The sequence below is a fragment of the Populus alba genome, chromosome 14 (genome assembly GCF_005239225.2).
Source record: "Populus alba chromosome 14, ASM523922v2, whole genome shotgun sequence".
In the NCBI taxonomy this organism is placed as follows: Eukaryota; Viridiplantae; Streptophyta; class Magnoliopsida; order Malpighiales; family Salicaceae; genus Populus; species Populus alba.
In genome coordinates, this window is record NC_133297.1 from 6436655 (window position 1) to 6457834 (window position 21180).

Consider the following 21180-nt stretch of genomic DNA (forward strand, 5'->3'; position numbering starts at 1 on the left):
ACATTGCAGTCCATAGTGAAAAGGCTGATGCCTTTTTGTTTTTGTTTTTAATTAATTTTTTTTGTTTAATTTAGTTTGTTAATATTCAATTTTTTTCTATTTAGTTATCAAATTTTAATGAGACGGATCCCGGGTTTGACGAGTTAACTTGGTTTGATGGGTCATCCCAGTTAATTCTGGGTCATCCTGTCAATTTTTTTTTCTATTTAGTTATTAAACTTTCACGACACGATTTCAAGATTTGACGGGTTAACCTGATTTAAAGGGTTAACCCAGTTAATTCATATATATTTTTTTTCTTCATTAGTTTTTTTTTTTTGTTGTTTTTTTTTCTTTTTAATTAATCTATTTAATTATCACACTTTTATGACATGACTTTGCAACCATACTTACATCCAAGACTATTGGGTCTGGAATTACAGTCAGACCCACTTAAACTTGAGTCATGCAAATTTAATGTTATTATTAATATTATAAATATTACTCTTAGATTATGTGTTGCAGTCAAATCCAAGACTTTTAGGTATAACTTTGTAAAAAAACCTAATACTTTTAAATCTTAATTTTTTTTGATATTTTTTATACAAAAAATATTAACCCACAGCATCGTACGGGTCATCAGCGTGTCGGGTTTATACATGAAATGAACAACTAGCAAGCCCTCTTACTTTCCGAGTTGAAAATAAAAGGCCCAATTCGAAAAACGAATGGGCTGGCCTCTACTGTAATTGAGCCGATTTGAGCCTTCATGAAAACATCCTAGAAAGTTCAATTGCAATGTTTTGCAAAAAAACAAAATCCGGGCAGGCAGGTACCTTTTCGTTTAATTTATGAACTTCTTTGTTCGGTAAGATAATCTAAAATCAAAGCAGCGAGTAGTAATATACTTATGATATACAAGGCGATGAATCCTCGAACAGACAAGATAGTGAGGAGGACAACAATGGTAGCCACTGCTGTTGCTTCTTATTTCCTCTTAACTGCTGACTATGGTCCTCAACCCAATGCTGTAGAACCCGTAAGTCACTACTTTTTTTTATTCCTTTTCGTTTCTTGTTGTGTTTTTGTCGTTTCTTGATAAGAAATGTTTGATTCTTTCTTGATTATCATCAGTAACCAAATGGTTGATAAGGGATCGTGGAGGGTTTATTTGGGGATTTAATTCGTGGGTTCTTTGGGGTTTTAAATATTGAAACTGTTCATGGAAATTTCTTCATGTTTTTTATCATAAAATTGACGATTGTATTAAATCCTTTGTTTGTATTTTTTTCTTTACTCCATCCTTAATTTTACATGCTATAAGAGCTAGAGTCTTAATTAAATTTTGCAACCTCCCCCACAGAGATCATCCCGATGAAAATAATTATGGTAGGCTACAACGAGATGTGTAGTCTTTCAATATTATGACTAGAGTCTTAATTCAAAATCTTACACACCTCCCCCTCAGAGATATCCTAATTCAAAACAATTTAGTCTTTCTAAATATTGTCGGAGAGTGAATGTCGAGAACTCCCAACTTGCATATCATAGTTGAGAAAGTTTCTTTTCCAAATGGCTTGGTGAAGGCATCCGCAAGCATGTTTGATGAAGTGAGTGACATGTTGCAACTGAACCGTCTTGTACATTGTCGTGAATTAAATGACAATCCTTTCCAACACTCCCCCTCAAGTTGGTGTGTGGATATCTTCCATGCCCAACTTATTAAGTGAGTTGAAGAACTCGAATACCAAAACCTAATATAGTCAAACATAGGCAGCAACAACAGCAGTCTAAAAGCTGCAGCAACAACTGGTTCTAACCAAAACTGGATGATTTGGTTTTCAAAGAGATGGTCATGGCTCTTCATCAGGTTGAATAATATTCCCCATTGAGAGGTCTATAAACAAGCATCATCCCCAGTTTGCTCAACAATTTATAAGAAGTTCTTGACAGTTTATAAGGAACCTTGGACATGAGACGCAACTCCTCAACTATGATAGTTTATTAGGAGTTCTCACTTTAAATTCACCTTGAAGTTGGGAGTTCTTGACAGTTTATAAGGAACCTTGGATACAAACTCCCAACTCCTAAAGAATACATTGCTTTCTTAACTGTTTATAAGGAACCTTGGACATGAGAATCTTTAGATAGAATATTGTGGTTAGATAGAGAATTCCATAACATGTGTTCTTCAGGTGGGAAGTTGTGCGAAGATGAACGATGCTAATGCTGTAGATGCCATCTCTTTTAAGTTTCTCTCAATTAAGGTAGCAGGTTTAGCTGCCTTCTTAGTTTAGTTACCTTTTGCTGTAAGGGGACATTCTGTTCACTTCTCAGAATTCTTTTAGTACGGGTTTTAATTTCTGTCCACCTTCTATTCATTTTGTTTGTGAATGTAACATTAGGAGTAAGAATTATGAGCCTTGTTGTGTAATATACTTTGTTTGTGGATATGGCATTATGAGTATGAATTGTGAGTTTTGCACTGTTGTTTCTTTGCCTCGTGTTTGTGATAAGGTAGCAAACTGTTGCTCAAGGTAATTTTCATGTGATGTCAACTATCTGCCTGCCTTATTATAGTGTTTTATTTTCTTGAATGTTCTAACATTTTTGGTGTTTTTTACTATTGATATCCTTCTGCAATGGCAGATCAAAAGGGCCATATTATCAGCACAAAGTTCTGTGAAAGAGTTCATCTTTGGATCAGGGAAAGAGCCCTGAGGTAGTCGAATGGAGAAGGTGAGCTCTAGCAGTGCTAAAGAGCATTAACAAGGATACAGGACACAATTTTGCATGGCACCATGATGGTTCTAGGCTAAGTTTCTTATGGCCATTGTCAAATAGAGGTATCATGAGACCAAGCTCCTTTTTAGCTTTGCTAGAAACTTTCTTTATATCTGTACAGTTTGCCAAACTCAGTACTTAAGATGCTTTCTGTAGCCACATAATTTAAGTGGACGCTGAAGTCCATCTTTTGCCTTTTCACTCTTTCATAAGACACGCTATTCTCCCTGCTTGGTTTGTTCAAATTTAGATTTTGGAATATCATTGTGGCTGAACATGTATAGGTGGCCAAAAGTGTTTGGATGATGTTGATGGTCCTCATGGTCATCTGGTGACCAATTTTTTTGATATCGGATTAAAGGCAGAAAAATAGAGCATATACTCGGCTGTTCAGTGTTCATGCCTGGGAACCACCACTCTGTGAGAGTGGCTTGATGGTGACCCTGGCTATCCATAAAATGGATGGTCAATGATTATCAATACAGGATTTCCTTTTTTCGTTACCCCAGACTCTTTTCCCGGGAGGGACTGGAACCAGAGTCCCTGGCTTGTGTTCTCGTTTTGTTCTTTCTCCTAACCAAAGTGATGATGGCTCGTTGGTGGAGGGTTTTTTTTTTTAATTATTTTCCTCGCTTTCTTCTTTTCTCTGGTACACTTTCGGGGTATATACGAGAAGAGAAAGTGGTGAGAGCATAAAAAGGAAATTAGATATTGCTGTATATATAATTAATCTCTAACAAGCCAAGCCATTGATACCACCGCCAGTGTTGCGAAAGTTATGCAAAACTGGAAGGAATGCTGTTCATCTCTGATGCCAGAAAAACAAAACTGGAATGAATCCTTGTGGCATTCTAATAATGCTCACCAAACAAGACATCAAAACCTACAATCTTTACTGGTGAATGTAGAAAGTGTGCTCTGTAGGGGCCACATGAATGCCATAGGCTTTCTTGAATTTATCTTTTCCTTCTTCCCCGGACTTTTTACTCTTTTTGGCAGTCACTTAGTGGACTGAACAGGCTTGGGTTACTAGTGGAAAATGGTCCAAAAAGTCCAATTCTCCCCAGATGAGAAGAAAAAAGTTCAGAGTGTGAGTTAAAACTGAAAGTTGCAACTTTCAATTTATCCTGACAGATTAAAAAAAAAAACCTTTGAGACTAATTTTATTTTTTTAGCTTCTAAGATTATTTTGGTTTTTTCAAAATGTGTTTTTTTTTATTATTTGTTTTTATCTAGTCAAATATGAAAAGGTTTTTTTTTTTCTTCTAAGAATATTTTGATTCTTTTACCGTGCGTTCTGTTTTTCTTTATCTAATTAAATATCAAATTGGCTTTCATTTGATATAATAATTATATAAAAAAAATTATAAAAATATAAAATTACCCTTTAACTCTAATTTTAAATGTTTTAATTCCAGTTGTATTTTGGTTGTTTAATTGTAAAATTGAGATGGAAAAAAGCTTATTTATCTTTATCTTTAAGTAATTTGCTAATGATTAATGAATTTTATGAAAATATTTTAATGCCGTGTTGATTAAAACCATGAAAATATTACTCCAATAAAAAAAATGTTTTTCCTCACAAGTAAAAATTCCTTTTATTTTACCTTTTGTTCATAAAGAAGTGGGAATTAATGAATTGGAAGAAGAAAAAAAACACATAATTTAATGCGGTTGTACTTTTTAGATCGTTTTGATGTGATGATATCAAAAATAATTTTTAAAAAATAAAAAAACATTATTAGCATGCTTTTCAGCATGAAAAATTATTTGAAAAACAATAACTACCACACTTCCAAACACCCTCTTACTATCTTGCTGATGCTTCAACACATTTCAGCCCCGAGGAAAAACAAAACAATGCATGCCATGTTACGAGCACTCCCTTTGCATCATGGCAGACGGCTTCATCGTACGATAATGGCAAAGTTACAAATATTCTTTACTTATTTCTGACATTTGTGGGGATTGGAAAAGAAAATTAAAGATAAAATATATAATATATGTTGTAAAGAGCAAAATTGAAACTTCTTCAAAGGTAGGGAGTAGTTTGGAAAATTAAAAACTATTGGAATAGAAGTGGAATATTGTTAGATCTATAGGGGTAAAAACAAAGTTTACCCTTTAAGTTTTTAACCAATCAGAAATTTGAACATGTGTAAAATCCTCCTTCACAAACAACCGTTTCAACTACCCATCCTCTTTTGCCTTTTAACTACACCCTTCATGCTCTCACTTAGAAGTCCACTGAACATGTCCAGCTCTCCTCTTTTCCTCTCCCATCAAACCCTAACCCTCACCAATGTCACAACCCTCAAACCCTCTCAAACCTCCACTCACCAACATCTCGCTTTCTTCCAGATTTACCCCCAAAACTCCCCTGAAACTACCCCTAACTACCTTCCCCTCCAAACCCCTAAAGGCCACCACTCCTGCCTTCAAGACCCTTTCCTCTAACTCCCAAACCCCACAAAAAAAGCCCTCTAAAGCTATAACCATAATCTCTCTTCTACGAGCTATCCCTGACTGGGCTGATAGAGTAAAAGAGAGAGGAATGCGAAAAAAGAGATCTTTGTACAACCATGAAAAATGGGTTGAACATCGAAGTTCTTTTCGCCACGTAAGGCATTTACTTTCAAGTTTATCTTCGCGGGTGGTTTTGTCATTGGTCCCTCCAGTTATTGCCTTTACTTCGGTTGCTGTGGTTGTAGCAAGCTATAATTCTGCCGTGGAAATGCATTTCTTGCCAGGTTTTTTCCCTGTTTTAAGAACTTCTTCACTGCCTTATCAGTTGACAGCTCCTGCGTTAGCACTGTTGTTGGTGTTTAGGACTGAAGCATCTTATTCGAGGTTTGAAAATGGGAAGACGGCCTGGACTAAGGTGATTTCTGGGGCTAATGATTTTGCTAGGCAGGTTATTTCTGGGGTTGATGGTTCCAGTAATTATGCCCTTAAAAGTGAGCTCTTGCGGTATATTATGGCATTCCCCATAGCACTTAAGGTCAGTTTCTTACTCTTGGTCCCCCGGCCGTCTTAATGGATGAATGAAAAGTTGAAGCAATCTAAACTTGAGGAGGTCCATGATTATGATTTAATGTTTAGGGTCATTCACTTTAGTTACATTATACATGTTAGAATTTCAAATAACCGCTAAAGGGAAGCTTTCTCATGATGTTCACAATATTTTATTTGAATAAATTTGGTGAAATGGTGTAATTTGTTTCTGAAATTCAAAACAGTTCGATCATGACATTTTGTTATTTGCAGTGCCATGTTACTTACGGTTCAAATATTGGCCAAGACCTCCAAAATCTGCTTGAAGAAGGTGATCTAGCAATAGTTCTCAAATCTCGGCATCGGCCTCGTTGCATTATTGAGTTCATTTCTCAATGCCTTCAATTGCTGAACTTAGATGAATCAATGAGAAATTCACTGGTACTTGTCCTCTTTGATAAACTGATTACTTGATTTTTATTTTTAACTTTTTAATTTATCTGGAGGAATTTCCTCAGGTTGTCCTAGAGCTATCTCTGTTATATTTGAAGTTTTCTTTTCTTTATTGCCACATGATATAATAAAGTTGTTTGCATTTGAAATGGGAAAATTGCTGAAAATTAATCAGGTTTAAACTGGTTTCTTTATTTTCCAAAATTTGTATCCCCCAAGCTTTTACTCAATTTCCCATCATAATTTCCAATACCATTCTTCAATCAGTTGTATCTTCATAATGGTGCAGGAGTCCAAAATTTCTTGTTTCCATGAAGGAATTGGTGTATGTGAACAACTCATGGGCATCCCCATTCCACTCTCATACACTCGCCTAACATCAAGATTTCTGGTCCTCTGGCACTTGACTCTTCCTATTATACTTTGGGATGATTGCCACTGGATTGTAGTCCCTTCCACTTTTATCAGTGCTGCTTCCTTGTTCTGCATAGAAGAAGTATGCTTCTCTTTCTTTATTATGAATTTTATATGTGATTCTTGCTGTATTATGCATCTAACTAGTAGGCACTAAACAATGGACTTGTTGCCACCCACAAAACCTGCATAAAGCCTTTTCCCTTCAAGTTTGAAAGGAATACCGCTAGACTTAAAACTTAAAATGTTTTCACACACTAGTTACCTTCCACGGCTCTTGCATTTTGATGATTTATGAGTCAATTATTCGAACATATGTTATTTCTAGATCAAATTTTCTCCTGCTTTCAATGGGAAGCAAAAACATGTCTTTTTTAACTTGCAAAATGATGGTGGTTTTTGGTATAAAGGAGTGGAGTTACCACAATGAAGATGAGGGATCATGTCAATATTATTACACATGAAGAAGAACAAACAACAATGAAGTGGTGTCCAACATATGGTTCAAAAGTTTGTATATGCCAAAATAGACTCTCGAGGCTTAAGCTTTTGACTGTTTTGGATGAACAAAGGGGGAGTGAAGTTCTCGCACCTGCTTTCCTCTTTTTTGATTAGCTATTAGTTGCATGTCTTTGTGATTGTGTGCATTGCACATGTTTCATATTCGATTACGTGTGTTCAATAGTTCCTAACACATAGTTGGAGAGATGTCAAATAACCTGCTTTTCCCAACTTGTGCAAATTTCAACAGCTTTAGATCATTTTCTGCTTATTCCTTATTTTATAAGTTTGTAACTTAGACTCATTATTTACACAGGTTGGTGTTCTTATTGAGGAGCCATTTCCAATGTTAGCCCTTGATGAGCTATGTAATGTAGTTCAGAACAACATTTGGGAAGCAATTGCAACTGAAAAGGAGATTCAAGCTCGCCTTATTGCAAAAAGAAAGAGCCATTCCTGTGAGCACTCAACAAACGGTTGGCCAACTCCTAAGCAGAAGGAATAGTGTAAAGAATATTCTCAAATTTGATCAAGGAACAAGACAGTGAACTTCCAAGATCTTACGGTGCATGCCCCTTCCCCTTGTTATGTAAATCTCGTATCATAATTGAGCTCCAGCAGTAAAATATACACGTAGGATGCATTTCCCCCATCAAGGAATCTCATAGCAAGTATATGTTCAGTATATAGATCAATGTTGCACTAAATACGCCTGTTGTATATTCAATAACCGTTTGTAGTTTCTTCCAAATAATTTGACTTGAAAGAAACTAACTGGAATTACCAATAGCACTTGCATAAATGGCTGTTGTGACCCAGAAAGCATCAAATAGAGGCACCTAGTTGTTGACCGCCCACAGATGTTTCCTGGGGAATCTGTTCTCTAGAGAACTGAGATGTAAACGTGGAAATAAGTGGTATCGTTTGAGAATGTACAGGGTTCAGTATCCTGTTTTCGCTGTTCATGCTTGTTCTATCGTCTTTTCATCTTTTACCTCTAGATGCTATATTCAACAGGTTCCCTTGGCGAAGAGATCTTTCAAGTACCTTTTCAGTTTCAGATAAATGATTAATTAACGTTTGAATTTGATTGTGTGGCGATCACATTTTCCTCTGGAAATGTCGTTCTTTATTGTCATTTTGAAATGCAGCTTCAAAGATAACAGTAGTCTTCGCTCGCACAAAGATGTGGAAGATCAAACTGTCAGTTCAGGGGCATGCCATTTGTTTGTGATAGAATGGAAGATGGAGGTGCAATGAGATTCGATTACTTTCCCAGGCCAACAAAAAATTGGCGAGGTTACTTTGTTGGGATAGATCAATCGCCAAAATTTATGCGGTTGCCCTCTTGGGATAGATCAGTAGCCAAAGCGCTGCTCAAAACAAATAGTGCCTCCATAGAAGTTCCCAAATCTTATAGCACTATAGATAACCCTCCAGTACAATGCTCTGACCTGAGATCTTGGGCTGTAAGTTGTTGACTTTCAGTCTTCGTCCAAAGCTTTTCAATGCCGTAAGAGAACTCTCACCACTGCTTTCATCCCACAACGGCGGTACTTCCACTATATTTTTTTGTAATAAATTATGCCCAGTACCATCATTTAGGTGCGCTTCAAGAACCAAACTTCCTCTCAAATCCACTAAAACGCTTTACAGTCCCCGGCTTTTACAATTCCAAAATCCTATTCAAATTTATCTGATCCAAAACCACAGTTTCAATTCCCTTTTTAGCAGTTTCTGGTTCTTCAGTTGCCTCTTTGTCTGTAAATATTGTAACTCTAGAAGCTGCATTTTCGGTGAGTATGAATTTGGATTGGAGAACTAGGACCTCCTGCTATTAGAATCCAAAGGGGTTGATTGGCACCAGGTTCTTGTGATGTAGGGAATGGGGAATTGGCAGTCAACGAGGCAGAAAGTATAATAACTGCATCATATTCTTGTAACAACTGAGAGTAGTATCCACCGGAGTCGGTGACTCCGTCCCCAAGTTGATTTAAAAGATGAGCATTGGCTGAGAGGGAGTATCTACGGGTTAAAGGGATAGATCACTAAGGTACTAAGAAACTGGATCATTGGGGAAGGAAGAAGAGGCTAAATATGAACTATCCAAGCAAACCAATTCAAAAAGCTCAATAAACATGTCCAATGATTGATTTGCTTTCTGCTTTGAAATTATAGACCGGAGTAAGTATTACCTAAGCGTAACAAAGGGCTTCCATGTCAACATTTTATGGATGAAGGCCTCAATGAGCCTCTTGCACAATTCTTTTTCTACACCAACAACTACATCAATTCCTGCATCTCTCAATCTTTGCTCACCTCTTGAAGCCACAATTGGGTATGGATCGATCATCCCAATAACAACCTTCTTCAATTTGGCTTTTACCATGGCTTCACTGCATGGTGGAGTTCTCCCATAGTGATTACATGGTTCCAAGCTCACATAAGCTGTTGCATTCTCAGCCAAATCCCCGGCATCTCTGAGGGCAAAGACCTGAAATCAAATTATTTGCAAGTAGTTTGTTAAACAAACACGCCCAGTTGAACAGCACATCACGAGAATAAGATAAAAGCATACCAGTTGCTTGAGCTAACAACCCAAAAATAGAACGCACTTTAAGACATCTTGTAGTGAAATTTCCGAAGTGTTTCTTTTACTTTTGAAGTATAAATATTTGCTTCAAGAGAGCGAAACATATTTCAAACTAGAAGGCGTCGATATCCACTTAACAAACAAAAGAGGTGAGTCGTAAGGAACATTTGGCATCATTTCAAGATTGAAAAAAAGGGGTCAATTTTCGAGGCACAAGTTCATCATTTCTTCCCAGAAGCAATACACAACTCCAGAGATTTAAAAACAGAATGGATGCTAGAGTACCAAACTTTAAACTCCACCTAAGGCAAAAATTAACAATACAATAAACTCAACTAATTCTAATTCACCAATTTGGCTCGAAAGGCTAACCAATTCCTTCAATTTCTTAAACAAATCCAATCGGAGAAAAAAAATTAGCTGGTGAGAAAAAAAGATGTCGGAGACCAGGTTCGAACCTAGGGGGACTCGGGCTCTAGATAAGGAAAAAGATGTCTGAGCCCGGGTTCGAACCGGGGACCTCTAGTGTGTGAGACTAGCGTGATAACCAACTACACCACCCAGACAATTTGTTGAGTGGTTTGTAAGAAGTTTAAAATTATATATATCTAAATGTATCCGGGGACCTCTATGTTAAACGGCCTCGGCCAACTAGCTGTCTATAGACAATAATTTTCAAGCACACCCCGGCATCTGATCAAGGATCTGAGGCACCGATTCAACTGCCTGATTGATGATAGAATTAACATGCCGTAAATAAATAATATACATTAATAACTAATAATTGATGGATTTTTAAGATTGATCAATTTTTGGAGAAATAATATTATAAAAAAAAATCACTTCCATTAATTTTAACCCATTTGAGCATATTTTTTTCCATAGAGATTAATCAGATCCATATGTGATATGCTTAGAAATCCTAGGTTGTTTCCGGTTCATATTTAAAATTATAATATAGAGAATGTTATGAAGCAATTAGAATCAACTAATAAATCAAAGAAGATCTTAGAGGAAACTAAAAAGAAAAACAAATATTTTATTATTATAATTTGATTTGATTTATTATCATATTGTATTCACTATATTGTAGCAGTTCCACAACAATCAAATAATACAATTCTCCCCTTTATTTTAATTTTCTACACATCGGATTTGATGAGCCTGTTTATTTTATGTTTCAAAATATTAAAAAAAAATAAAATGATTTCAAGAACCATTTCCATCTCTGCATGCATGTATGCATAAATGCGGCGAGGATTGTTGTATGGGTGAAAATATTTATGCATTGGGCTTCTACATTCTGCTCTTTTGTCTCCCTTTGGGCTCACTTTGTTTCGGCCTTGGCCCAATATATTTTATATATATATGAAAACCCAGCACCATCAGTACTGATTTTTAGGAAATAATTTCATATCATGAAATGTTGGTTGTATTATATTCAATAGAGTAATAAAAATCAATAAAACACGAATTGAATAACAACACGTCACTTAATAAAGAGTTTTAATTATAAAAAAATATGTATCATTATCTATATTCGTTAACAGGAGGTCTACGCATGCAACTGGAGACTGAGCAATGAATACACAATCAGAAGGTTGAATGTTTTCAAACAGTATCCGATCGATGCAATCCCAGATTATGTATTGATCTGACATGGAAAGCTATTTCATATTTATAGGAGCTGGAGGTGTAATTGCTTGTGAAATTTGATTCTTTCCTTCTATAATAGATTGGCCTGCGCACAATCAAGAAGATTAAGGAAGAAAACTTATTCTGTGACAGTGACAATATCTACAAGAATCTGAAAATCTTAATAATGCAATCTTCAAGAATAATTGCAGACGCTGTCACAGTCCTACATAAACCCTACTCTGCAACCATGCTCTATCACATAAAAGGATTTGTTTTTTTGAAGAAAAAAGTATACAGGAGGCGAGGCGGCTCTGATTTGGATCCAGGACAGTTCATGTTCAGAAGGCGGAAGGCAACATTCAAGGTTGTTGTTCATGGCATTTCAGAAGAAAATCCTCATACAGTCAACCTTCCACACAAGGTAAGAACTAGAGGCGAGCAAACACTGGTTTTTTCACTCACATCCCTCGACACACACCTAAACATCTCCGGCTACTACTTGCTCGCTTCCCTCGATCGATTCTATGTTTTCAAAAGCAAAGGAGTCCTACTATTTTGTATTCTTAGAGTTATTTATGCCAGATGCTCGTTCATATCTGGACTAAGCTTGCTAACCATTTATTTTCTAGGCTCTTTGCCAGAAATTGCAAGGAGATGCTAACCGGCGTGAGGGGGAGAGACTAGACATGCATCGAAAGACCTCGCTGGTATGGAGAGTTATATTTGATAATGAAAAATAACTTGTTTTTTTATTTTAGCTTTATTTATTTGCACAATTCTTTGTTGGATTTGGTTTTATAAAGCAGAGTACTTTTAAGGTTAAATTAAATGTGAGGAACACTGTGTTTTGGGTTTAGATTTGGATTTTGTAACTCAGCAGAATTACTTTAACATGAATAATAATATGCTTTAAAAAACAATTAAAGGTGATTAAAAAATTGCTCTTAAAAAATATTTGGATAGCAAAAATTTTAAATCCAAAATATTTTTGTAGATTCAAGTGAAACTGATGAGTTTGGGCTTTGGTTTGGTTAATAAAAAAATCTTAGTTATTAAATTATTGTTTGATTAATAATTTTTATTCCATTAATATTTTATTACATGAATCAATCCATAAGAATGAATGTATTTGATTTTCATGAAATATGAACATTCATGAAAATTTATTAATGAACATTTATTAATTATGAACATCCATCATAATTAACAAAAATTCATGAATTTATCAACTGGTTTTCCTAAAGTCAACAATTCTGAGCAATGACAGGTTGATATTTATGCATCAAGACATTTGCATGTGACAAGAAGAGGATGTCTCCACTTCCAAATAAGTGGAAGGTGAAAACTTATTCACGAGGAACTCATCAACTTTCAAGGTATTAAGAATGAGCAAGGTTATTCCAAAAATAATTTTTAAAAAGTTTCTCACTCGTAATAATATACTTCATGTTATTGAAATTAAAAAAAAAATGAGTGTGGCTCATTTTTTAGCAAAATTAGCTTTATAATAGTTTTAAGAGTGACAATTTTTTCCTCTTTAAAAGTGGTATGTTTGTAAAAAAATAGTATCTTTGTGATGGCCTCTCTACAATAAATGTAATGAGCATTGTAATCAATTATGAGAATATTAATAAAATTATCTTTTCTTCTTATTTGTTTGAGTCTTATGATGTGATACATGGCATGTTAGGTCATGTGAATTATAATTATATACAAATATTAATTGTTCTTGAATTATTAAAGTTTGAGATTTGTGTAGAATTAAAACTTATGAAACCTTTATTTAAAATAATTAAAATAAGTAGTGAAACTCTAGACTTCATTCATATGAATATCATTGATTTAAAGCTTGTGCAAACTAAAAAAAAAACATTATATTACTTTTATAAATGATGACACAAAATATTGTTATATATTGCTTAGAAGCAAAGATGAGGTTTTTGACATATTTAAACATTGTAAGAATAAAGTTAAAAATCAACTTAACAATAAAATAAATGTAATAAGAAGTAATAATGGTGGAGAATACAAAGCATCTTTTGGTTAATTTTATTTATAAAATAGTATTATTCATTAAATTACTACTATTTTATTAACTTCAGTAAAATAATATTTCACTTTAATAAACGTGGAATGTAAAAACTAAACATTAAAAAAGATGATGATATCATATTGATATAAGATTAATTTACCAAGGACCCATTTGTCTTAGTTTTTTTTTATGCTTCTTAACATGTTTTTTATTTAAAAAATAAATTGAAAAACTGAAACAAATGAACACAACCTATTACACACACACACACTTAAAAATCCATATTTAAAAGAGCTAAAAATAAGATAATAATCCAATATATTCAGGTTTAACAAAATGTTAAGTCCATGTAACATAGGCTTGACTTGCTTCAAGACTCAATATCACTGAGTTCAGCTATGAAATGAACTCAGATACATGTAAGTCTAGCAAGCTATGAGACCCATCATCCCTAAATTTAAAATCATTACAGGTCTAAATACATATAGAACTAATAGTTCATATCAAGTCACGAGAATTTATTTATTTATTTTTATGTCTTTTAACATACAATATTTAAAGTAAAAAATGATCATCTCCTTACATCTTTAAATGTATAAAAGTCTCATAATGACGTACTATATTTCTATTAATATTAATATCGTGTAAGAAATATATATTCCTTGTTAATATTATGTATATGATATTTATCTTTCGTTAATACTACTATAAAAAAATGACATTCCAACCTTTTTACCCAAGCAACATTACAAAGTTTAAAAGTTATATATATTTTCTTAACCTCTCATGTAAGGGGTTTGCATTTTTTTATTTATATATTCTCTAAGTATTTATATTTTTATTTTCAGAGCATTTATCGTATACAAATAAAAACAAACATTATTGTTCTTTTATACGGTTTGTAAAATTTATTTATTGCAATTCCTTGTTAAAAGTTATTGATTTTATCATCAAAAAGTTCTTAAATCTCATAAAAAAATTGATCATTTTCCATGCATTAGGTAATCTATCACTAATCATCAATTTCATGAACTTTGGAGAAGAGAATATTTACATGAATAAGTGATTATTCTCTACCCAGACATTCAAAAACGCTCATTCTCGAGCATATTAAATTTTAAAACATCATCAAATATAATATAAGATAATAATTTGAAAAATACACCTTTTAAAGTGCCACATAGTTTGTAAAATTCATCATTATTTATTAATATGGGATCAATATCACTTTTTATTTGAAACTCTCATTTTAATTTCCAATGGTTATTTTTTTTATCTTATTTGATCGGATGTTTTATTTTCTTAAAAGAAGCTTGAAAAGATACTTCATTGGGGGCAGTCATAAAAATTAAACCTGATCAAGATCAAGTTGAGTGAATTACTTTTTAAAAAATTAAAATGATATTGTTTGAATATATGTTTTAAAATCAATAGATTTTTTATAAGGTTTACCTAAATAAAATTGAATCAATTTTAAAATGAAATTTTTTCTAGAGTTAGATAAGGATTTGGATAAGTTAGCTAAATCTCAAGTTAATTTATAAAACTAGTTTAATAAAAATACTTGTGGCAGTAAACATAAGTCACCTATAAAATTACTAAAACTCGTACGAGCAAGAAGCACCAAGCCAATTGATTTTATGCGTATGCATCAAGTTTAAATAAAATTTGATTTTTTTATTTAAAAATAATTTTTTATTTATATTTATACATCGTTTCATTATAATAATATTAAAAATATTTTTTAAAATTAAAAATATTATTTTAAAATATTTTTAAATAAAATATATTTTAAAAAATAATTAATATCACAACCATAAACACCACGAACACGGACCAGGTGGTGCGGTGCAGTCTCTGTCACTGTAGACCTCAGTTTCTCCCATCGGAAAAAACAACAATAATAAAAAATACTAATAATAAGAGAGGCTAAAACAATTTTGTTTTCAAATTTCAAAACCCAAAAAAATACCCTCCAAAACCCTCCGCTCTTCTTCTCTACTCTACATTTACAGATCCAAACATGTCGTCTAACAATCCGACCGAAACCATTCGGAGCCCTGAAAAACCGGAATCCGGATTCGAAGAAGAAGAGGAGGAGGTGGAGAAATTGGAAAAGCTGGAGACAGAAGTGAAGCAAATGGCAAAGAAGATTCTGGAATACAGAACCACTTTACCAGATCAACTCAAAACTACTGTCGCCTCGCTTCTTTCCTCGCAACGACCCGTTTTACCGCATTTCGATTCAGGGTCGGATCCTGGACCCTCCGGTGAACTTAACCCAGGTTGGTTAGCTATTGTGTTCTCTTTTAGGGTTTTAAATGTGATACGGGTTAAGTAAAGTGAAGATTGCGTGTCAGTGTTTTTTGGGTACTAAATGTTTTTGTGATTTAGGTGTTGTTTCTTTTGATTTTTAACTTAATTGCAAAATTTATTGATTAGAAGTGTTAATGATTTGTTGGGTTACCTTAATTTTAGTGTTACTTAGTATTAGTACCTAAAAGATTAGATCTTCAACCGCAACTTAATTTTAGTTATGGACTTAGCTGATGCGCCTTTTACAAGCTTCATGGAATTATTATTTCGTGATTGTCATATAATTATTTGCTGATGACTTAACGAGTTTTTAAGTAAGTGAATATATGCTGCAGTACTTAAGGTTAATGAATTATTTTAGTTTTAGGTACGTATTAGGCTGATGGATGTGCTATCTACAAGCTGTGCTGAACTGTATCGAATAATCCACTACCGTGGTTCTTCCACTCAAAAGGAAATTACTTTTAGAGGGATTCTGTGTAAATTGGAAAGATAACGAAATGAAACTAGGAAGACAGACATTGATTGAGTGGTTAGTGGCAGGATTGGTATTTGGCATGTGTAGTTGTGCGGTGTAAATAGCAGGATTGCATGCTTGGTATGTAATGGTGACATGGCAGTGGTGATTAGAACAGAAATGAAGATGAAGTTTGTGATTTTCTACTGATTTCTATGGCATTAGAGGTAGTTAGATATTCGCATCTTTGGTTTGTTAGTGTGATAAGTATAGAATGTAAGACTAGCATGATAGGAAATGACAAATAATTCGAAGCTTACTGCATTTATGTTTACTCTTCCAAAATTCAATGGCGTAATTGTTTGATTGCAGTTTTTTTCCATCCTAAAGAGCGGAGCAGTATTTTTCAATTTTTCTTGTTCTTTTCAGTGATGATGTTTGCATTCAATTCAGAGGCCCCTATCTTGTTCTAAATTTGTGTTTTTTTTATTGTGATTGCAGCATTGACCATATCATAACATTATGCAGATTCAGGAGGACAGGACACATCCAGTAGAGCAGAATTACTAACAGAGGAGGACCGAACGACTGCCGAGAAAACACATTTGTTGAAAGAGAAAATTTCCAGCAATGTCTCTGCTATGCCTGTAGTTTTAAAGAGGATGGAAGATTGTATTTCTAAGATTGACAAACTATATTCCTACAATGGAAGCATACATCCGGCGTTTAAAAAGAAGCGGACTAGCTGAGTTCGCTATAATTTTAGCATTTGGTGTTAGTTTCAAGGAGAATGACTTGGGTTGCCTGCCTACGATTGTCATCGATGTGTACAATGGATCCATGAATCCTGCTGTGGAAAGGGAGGGCTTATACTAACCACCTTTGTCTTGCAATCCTAGGATTTAGGAGCATCCTTTGTACTGTAATTACCCAAAAGCATCAATTTTAATGTGTACTATAGTTTCCAGCAAGACATCTTGCATTGACTTGATACATTAATTATTTAATTATGATGGGAGAAGCTGTTGTTTTGCCATCTATGTTAGTTAGGTTCTCGCTTATCTAAAAACCTGGTTTAGGCTGTGTTAGGAACAGGAATGCAATCCTCAACCAATTGATGTGCCTGTCGGCTAAATAGTGGATCGACTGCATTCTTGCAGGATCGATCTGTACATGGTTTGTCTGTAAACCAAAGTAATTATGGGCATTTTCAACAAAATTTAAAAGTCCCATAATGTCGAATCCATAACATTGCTGCAAGGTCATCGCAAGCACATGATCGCACAACAACAATAAATGAGATCAAGTGCCACGAATTCAAAGTGTTTGACATTTACAATTGAGCACTTTATCAGCAGTGATTAGTCCAGGTATGGATGTACCAACCATAGCTCCCTCCACACTTCCAGTTTGGCTGGTATCCAACACCACCGTGCTGAGTCCCCTTCCTACGATAAATAACTTCTTCCCAATCGCTGCCAGTTGGCAAGGTGGTTTTGTAAGCAGTGTTGACAGCCTCTTAACTGCCACCCATTCCCTTTTATCCTTCTGCCACATCATCAGCTTGGTCCCTGAACTCTGATCCAACACATAAAGGGTGCCATCCACAACAACCGCTGGACCTTGCCAGCCTGACACCATATCAGCATCTGCACGCTGCCACATGCCACTTGAAGGTTCGTAAACGACTGCATAGAAAGGAGAGGACATGGTAGAAGCAGAAGCTTGACAGCGGATATAAATCTTCCCATCCAAGACTACGGAATCTTCAACTTCAGGAACAGCGCAGTCATTGGAATGAAATTCCCAGCAATTTGTATGGGGATCAAAAACGTCCCAAGAATATGGATCACTCCTTGTTGATGCTAACCCACCAATGGCATATATTTTCCCATCATAAACTTGACAAGCAGAATCGTACCTGAATGAATACATGAACTTTCCAATCAACATAAGAGTTAGAATCATGAAACAAAAAGAGGAACTCCAGTCCACTGGCCCGATCTACATGCATATATAATCTACAATTTTGAGATGCAGACTCCACAAGCGACTTGACACAAAAGTTCCTTTCGTTTGAGTTACTATAGCATTTCCAAAAAGCAATTCACAGTAAATGAGGAGCACTTGCAAGGTAATTTAAAGGCAGGATTTAAGTTCAGCATCACTTGCGCAGACAACCATGCACGAGAACAGAAGTGGAAGGAATTGTGTACCTGGCAGTCGACATGTAAGCAACTTGTGTCCATGAATTCCTTGAAACATCATAGCAGAAGGCTTCATTAGTAGCTTCCAACCAACCACCACCACCCAACAAGTAAACCTTTTTTCCTAGAACTTCAAATCCCATACCCGTTTTATTCAAAGCACGAGCTGGAAGACCTGGAACACACTTCCAACGCCTCTGCGATTCATTAGGGTCCACTACATAAAACCATATCTTCCCATACTTGTCACAACATAAAGCATATATCCAAGTCTCACTTAAACTATGCATTCTACGATAATCATAGAACTCATCACTGCACACGAGTTCTCTCCATCTCTTGGAAACACACTTTAATACCGCATGGTACTTCCGGGGCACTCTCGCCAAGCAAGAAAGAGCTATGTCATCTGGAAGCCCACATATCAGCGACATTTGATTCTCTTCCATTCCAACCGGATCCCACAACAGTTAGCTCGACTCCTACAACAAAGTAAAAAGGAAAGAAACCCATCAAGCCCCCAACTTGCATTGCCCTGATCAATCCAAAAACAACCCATCCATGAACAAGCGAACTTGCTTTCGCAGGATTCCAATGTCTAATCTCCAAGATTGTTATTTAGTTGCTAAAAAAACAGGTTGTAATATTAATCTAATCTATAGAGCTCAGCATTTCTTCTCTTTCTCTTGAGGAAATTATAAGAGAATCTAAAAATGTTTTCTTTTCTTAGATCTATCCAGTAAGCAGATCGCTAATCTAACATTACTAAAAATAACTAAATTAGAATCTGGCGCGTGAGCAGTTTGAAGGATAACGAATTAAAAAGAAAAGAAAAGAAAAGAAAATTTAATCAACTCGAAGCCCTAATTCGATTGAGACGAACCATTTTTCGTCGAATAAAATATTCCTAAGCTACTAATAATGATAAGAAAATCAATGCGGGGAAATTAAAAGAGTAATTAGAGAGTATAATTTGGGACTTACCTGTCTGTAGCAATTTGATTGCAGATTTCTTTTTGGAAACAATCAACATTTTAATTTCACTTTCCAAGATATAAATAATAGAAATAAAGGGGTTGTGTGCACCTCGAGTCCTGTGGTAGCGTTTTGTAATTAAATTCTTCTCTCGGGGATAAAACTGGAATAACATGTGAAGCAATCAAGCTTGTGGCGTCCGATTTGTAAAACCTTCACAAGAACGGAACCCACCACAGGATCTGTCCATTTTTTTGTCTTTTTCATGCGCTCTCTAGTTGAAATGCAGCATCGATGCCAAATCCATCATTGACAGTCTTTTGGATGTTATTAAGAAAAGAAAAGGTGATCATTGATATTACGTCAATTTAAAATATCGACATTTTAACTATTTTAAATTTATCGTTTTTACAATAAATCCAATCATTTTTCTTAAAATAATTATGTTTCTACTTTTTTTTTTTAACTGAAAATCATCAATTCACAATCCCAATTGGATTGCGATAATATTTAAGATTGCAACATGATTTTTTTAAAATAGTTTTTATTTTTGATACCAGCAAAATAAAATAATTAAAAATTATTAAAAAAATTAATTTAAAATTCAAAAATATTTTGTAACACAAAATCAAACACAGCCTTCCATTGGCATGACTAAAATTTCGACAACTTTCAACGAACGCAACCGTGTCTGCCCCAAATATTGAAAATCTGATTCAACCATGGAGACAAGACAAGGAGATAAAAAAGAGCCTTAAAATTCAATGATTGGTAGTTGTGGATTTCACAGGTGATTCGATTGTTGATTTCGGAGAATTTTTATAATACACATTAAATAATTAATAGCATCTCTCATGAGCCCATTTTAAAAAATATATTGATCATCGGATCCAAATAAAATGGTTGAATTGATAGTACACCGACTGACTCGGAGCTCGGCTCAAAACTTCTTTTCTTAGGCCTTATTTATTTACTGAAAAGTAGTTTTTTTTAGAAAATAAATTCCGAGAAAGTATTTTCCGATGTTTGGTAGTGTAATAAAAAATAAATTGAAAAATACTTTCCAGTGTTTGGTTATGTCATGGAAAATGAGTTGGAAAATAACTTATTAGTATTTTTTTCTCAAGTTTATTAAAATAATGAGAAACAAATCTTACAAATTAAAAAGTTGAATGAGAATGAAATTGAAAAAAAATATAATTTCATAAATTATCTCAAATAAAATAAATAATAATCAAAATAATAGAGATCAAATCTAAAAAATTAAAAATAATGATGGAAAGTGTTTTCCATTGACTGGAAATGATAATCAAAATGAAAACCAAGCCAACTTTTTCTTTTACTGGAAAGTGTTTTCCGTTGATCAACTTCCTAATTGTAAACAAGCACAAGAAAGTTTAGAAAATGATTTCCTGAAAACCACTTTTTAAAAAACAAACACAGCTAAAGAAAAATACTTTTCTGAAAACCAAGCTAAATTTTTCTTTAACTGAAATATTTTTCGTTTACTAAAAAATATTTTCCGTTGACTAGAAAGTGTTTTTCGTTGACCAACTTTTCTAATAACAAACAAATACAGAAAAGTTTGGAAAATAGTTTTCCAGAAACTACTTTCCAGAAAACAAATATGACCTTAAAGTATTTCAGATTTGTCTGATTTGAGAAGTAAAAAATTATTTTTTCAGAAAACAAACATGGCCTTAAAGTGTTTTAGATTTGTCTGATTTGAGAAGTGAAGGACTATTTCTCTGATTTCTTTTTAAAGTTTCATTTTTCTCTTCAAAGAATTGTTAAGCAGCTTGCAAAGGTGCCAAGCACCTATCCAAATGCTTTACAT

At 34.2% G+C, this 21180-nt stretch overlaps 4 protein-coding genes, 1 long non-coding RNA gene and 1 other non-coding gene across 7 annotated transcripts; 3 read left to right on the forward strand and 3 right to left on the reverse strand.

Moving 5' to 3' along the window:
- Positions 1-792: 792 nt before the first annotated feature.
- Positions 793-2975, forward strand: LOC118041664 (uncharacterized). The gene is made up of 2 exons (XM_035049132.2): positions 793-1018; positions 2629-2975. The coding sequence occupies exons 1-2, from the start codon at positions 890-892 to the stop codon at positions 2698-2700; spliced, it is 201 nt and encodes a 66-aa protein (XP_034905023.1). The 5' UTR covers positions 793-889; the 3' UTR covers positions 2701-2975.
- A 1972-nt stretch (positions 2976-4947) lies between these two features.
- On the forward strand, positions 4948-8090 carry LOC118041662 (voltage-dependent chloride channel 1, chloroplastic). The gene is made up of 4 exons (XM_035049131.2): positions 4948-5764; positions 6031-6198; positions 6500-6706; positions 7442-8090. The coding sequence occupies exons 1-4, from the start codon at positions 5066-5068 to the stop codon at positions 7628-7630; spliced, it is 1263 nt and encodes a 420-aa protein (XP_034905022.1). The 5' UTR covers positions 4948-5065; the 3' UTR covers positions 7631-8090.
- A 1158-nt stretch (positions 8091-9248) lies between these two features.
- Positions 9249-10116, reverse strand: LOC118041663 (uncharacterized). Its single transcript, XR_004686351.2, has 2 exons — positions 9704-10116; positions 9249-9619 (listed from the first exon to the last, which is right to left on the reverse strand). It is a non-coding gene; the product is annotated as an uncharacterized lncRNA (long non-coding RNA).
- A 94-nt stretch (positions 10117-10210) lies between these two features.
- TRNAV-CAC (transfer RNA valine (anticodon CAC)) lies at positions 10211-10284 on the reverse strand. The gene has a single exon. It is a non-coding gene; the product is annotated as a tRNA-Val (tRNA).
- A 4955-nt stretch (positions 10285-15239) lies between these two features.
- Positions 15240-17182, forward strand: LOC118041658 (uncharacterized). The gene is made up of 2 exons (XM_035049128.2): positions 15240-15673; positions 16690-17182. Exons 1-2 carry the CDS (start codon positions 15412-15414, stop codon positions 16908-16910), a joined length of 483 nt encoding a protein of 160 aa, XP_034905019.1. The 5' UTR covers positions 15240-15411; the 3' UTR covers positions 16911-17182.
- Positions 17183-17368: 186 nt separating this feature from the next.
- LOC118041657 (F-box/kelch-repeat protein SKIP4) lies at positions 17369-19612 on the reverse strand. 2 transcript variants are annotated; one of them, XM_035049127.2, is made up of 3 exons: positions 19455-19612; positions 18378-18850; positions 17369-18082 (listed from the first exon to the last, which is right to left on the reverse strand). In XM_035049127.2, the coding sequence occupies exons 2-3, from the start codon at positions 18815-18817 to the stop codon at positions 17479-17481; spliced, it is 1044 nt and encodes a 347-aa protein (XP_034905018.1). In that variant the 5' UTR covers positions 18818-18850; positions 19455-19612; the 3' UTR covers positions 17369-17478. The 2 variants fall into 2 exon arrangements, with proteins under 2 accessions (XP_034905018.1, XP_034905017.1); XM_035049126.2 differs by having other exon boundaries at positions 19353-19583.
- Between the last annotated feature and the right edge of the window lie 1568 nt (positions 19613-21180).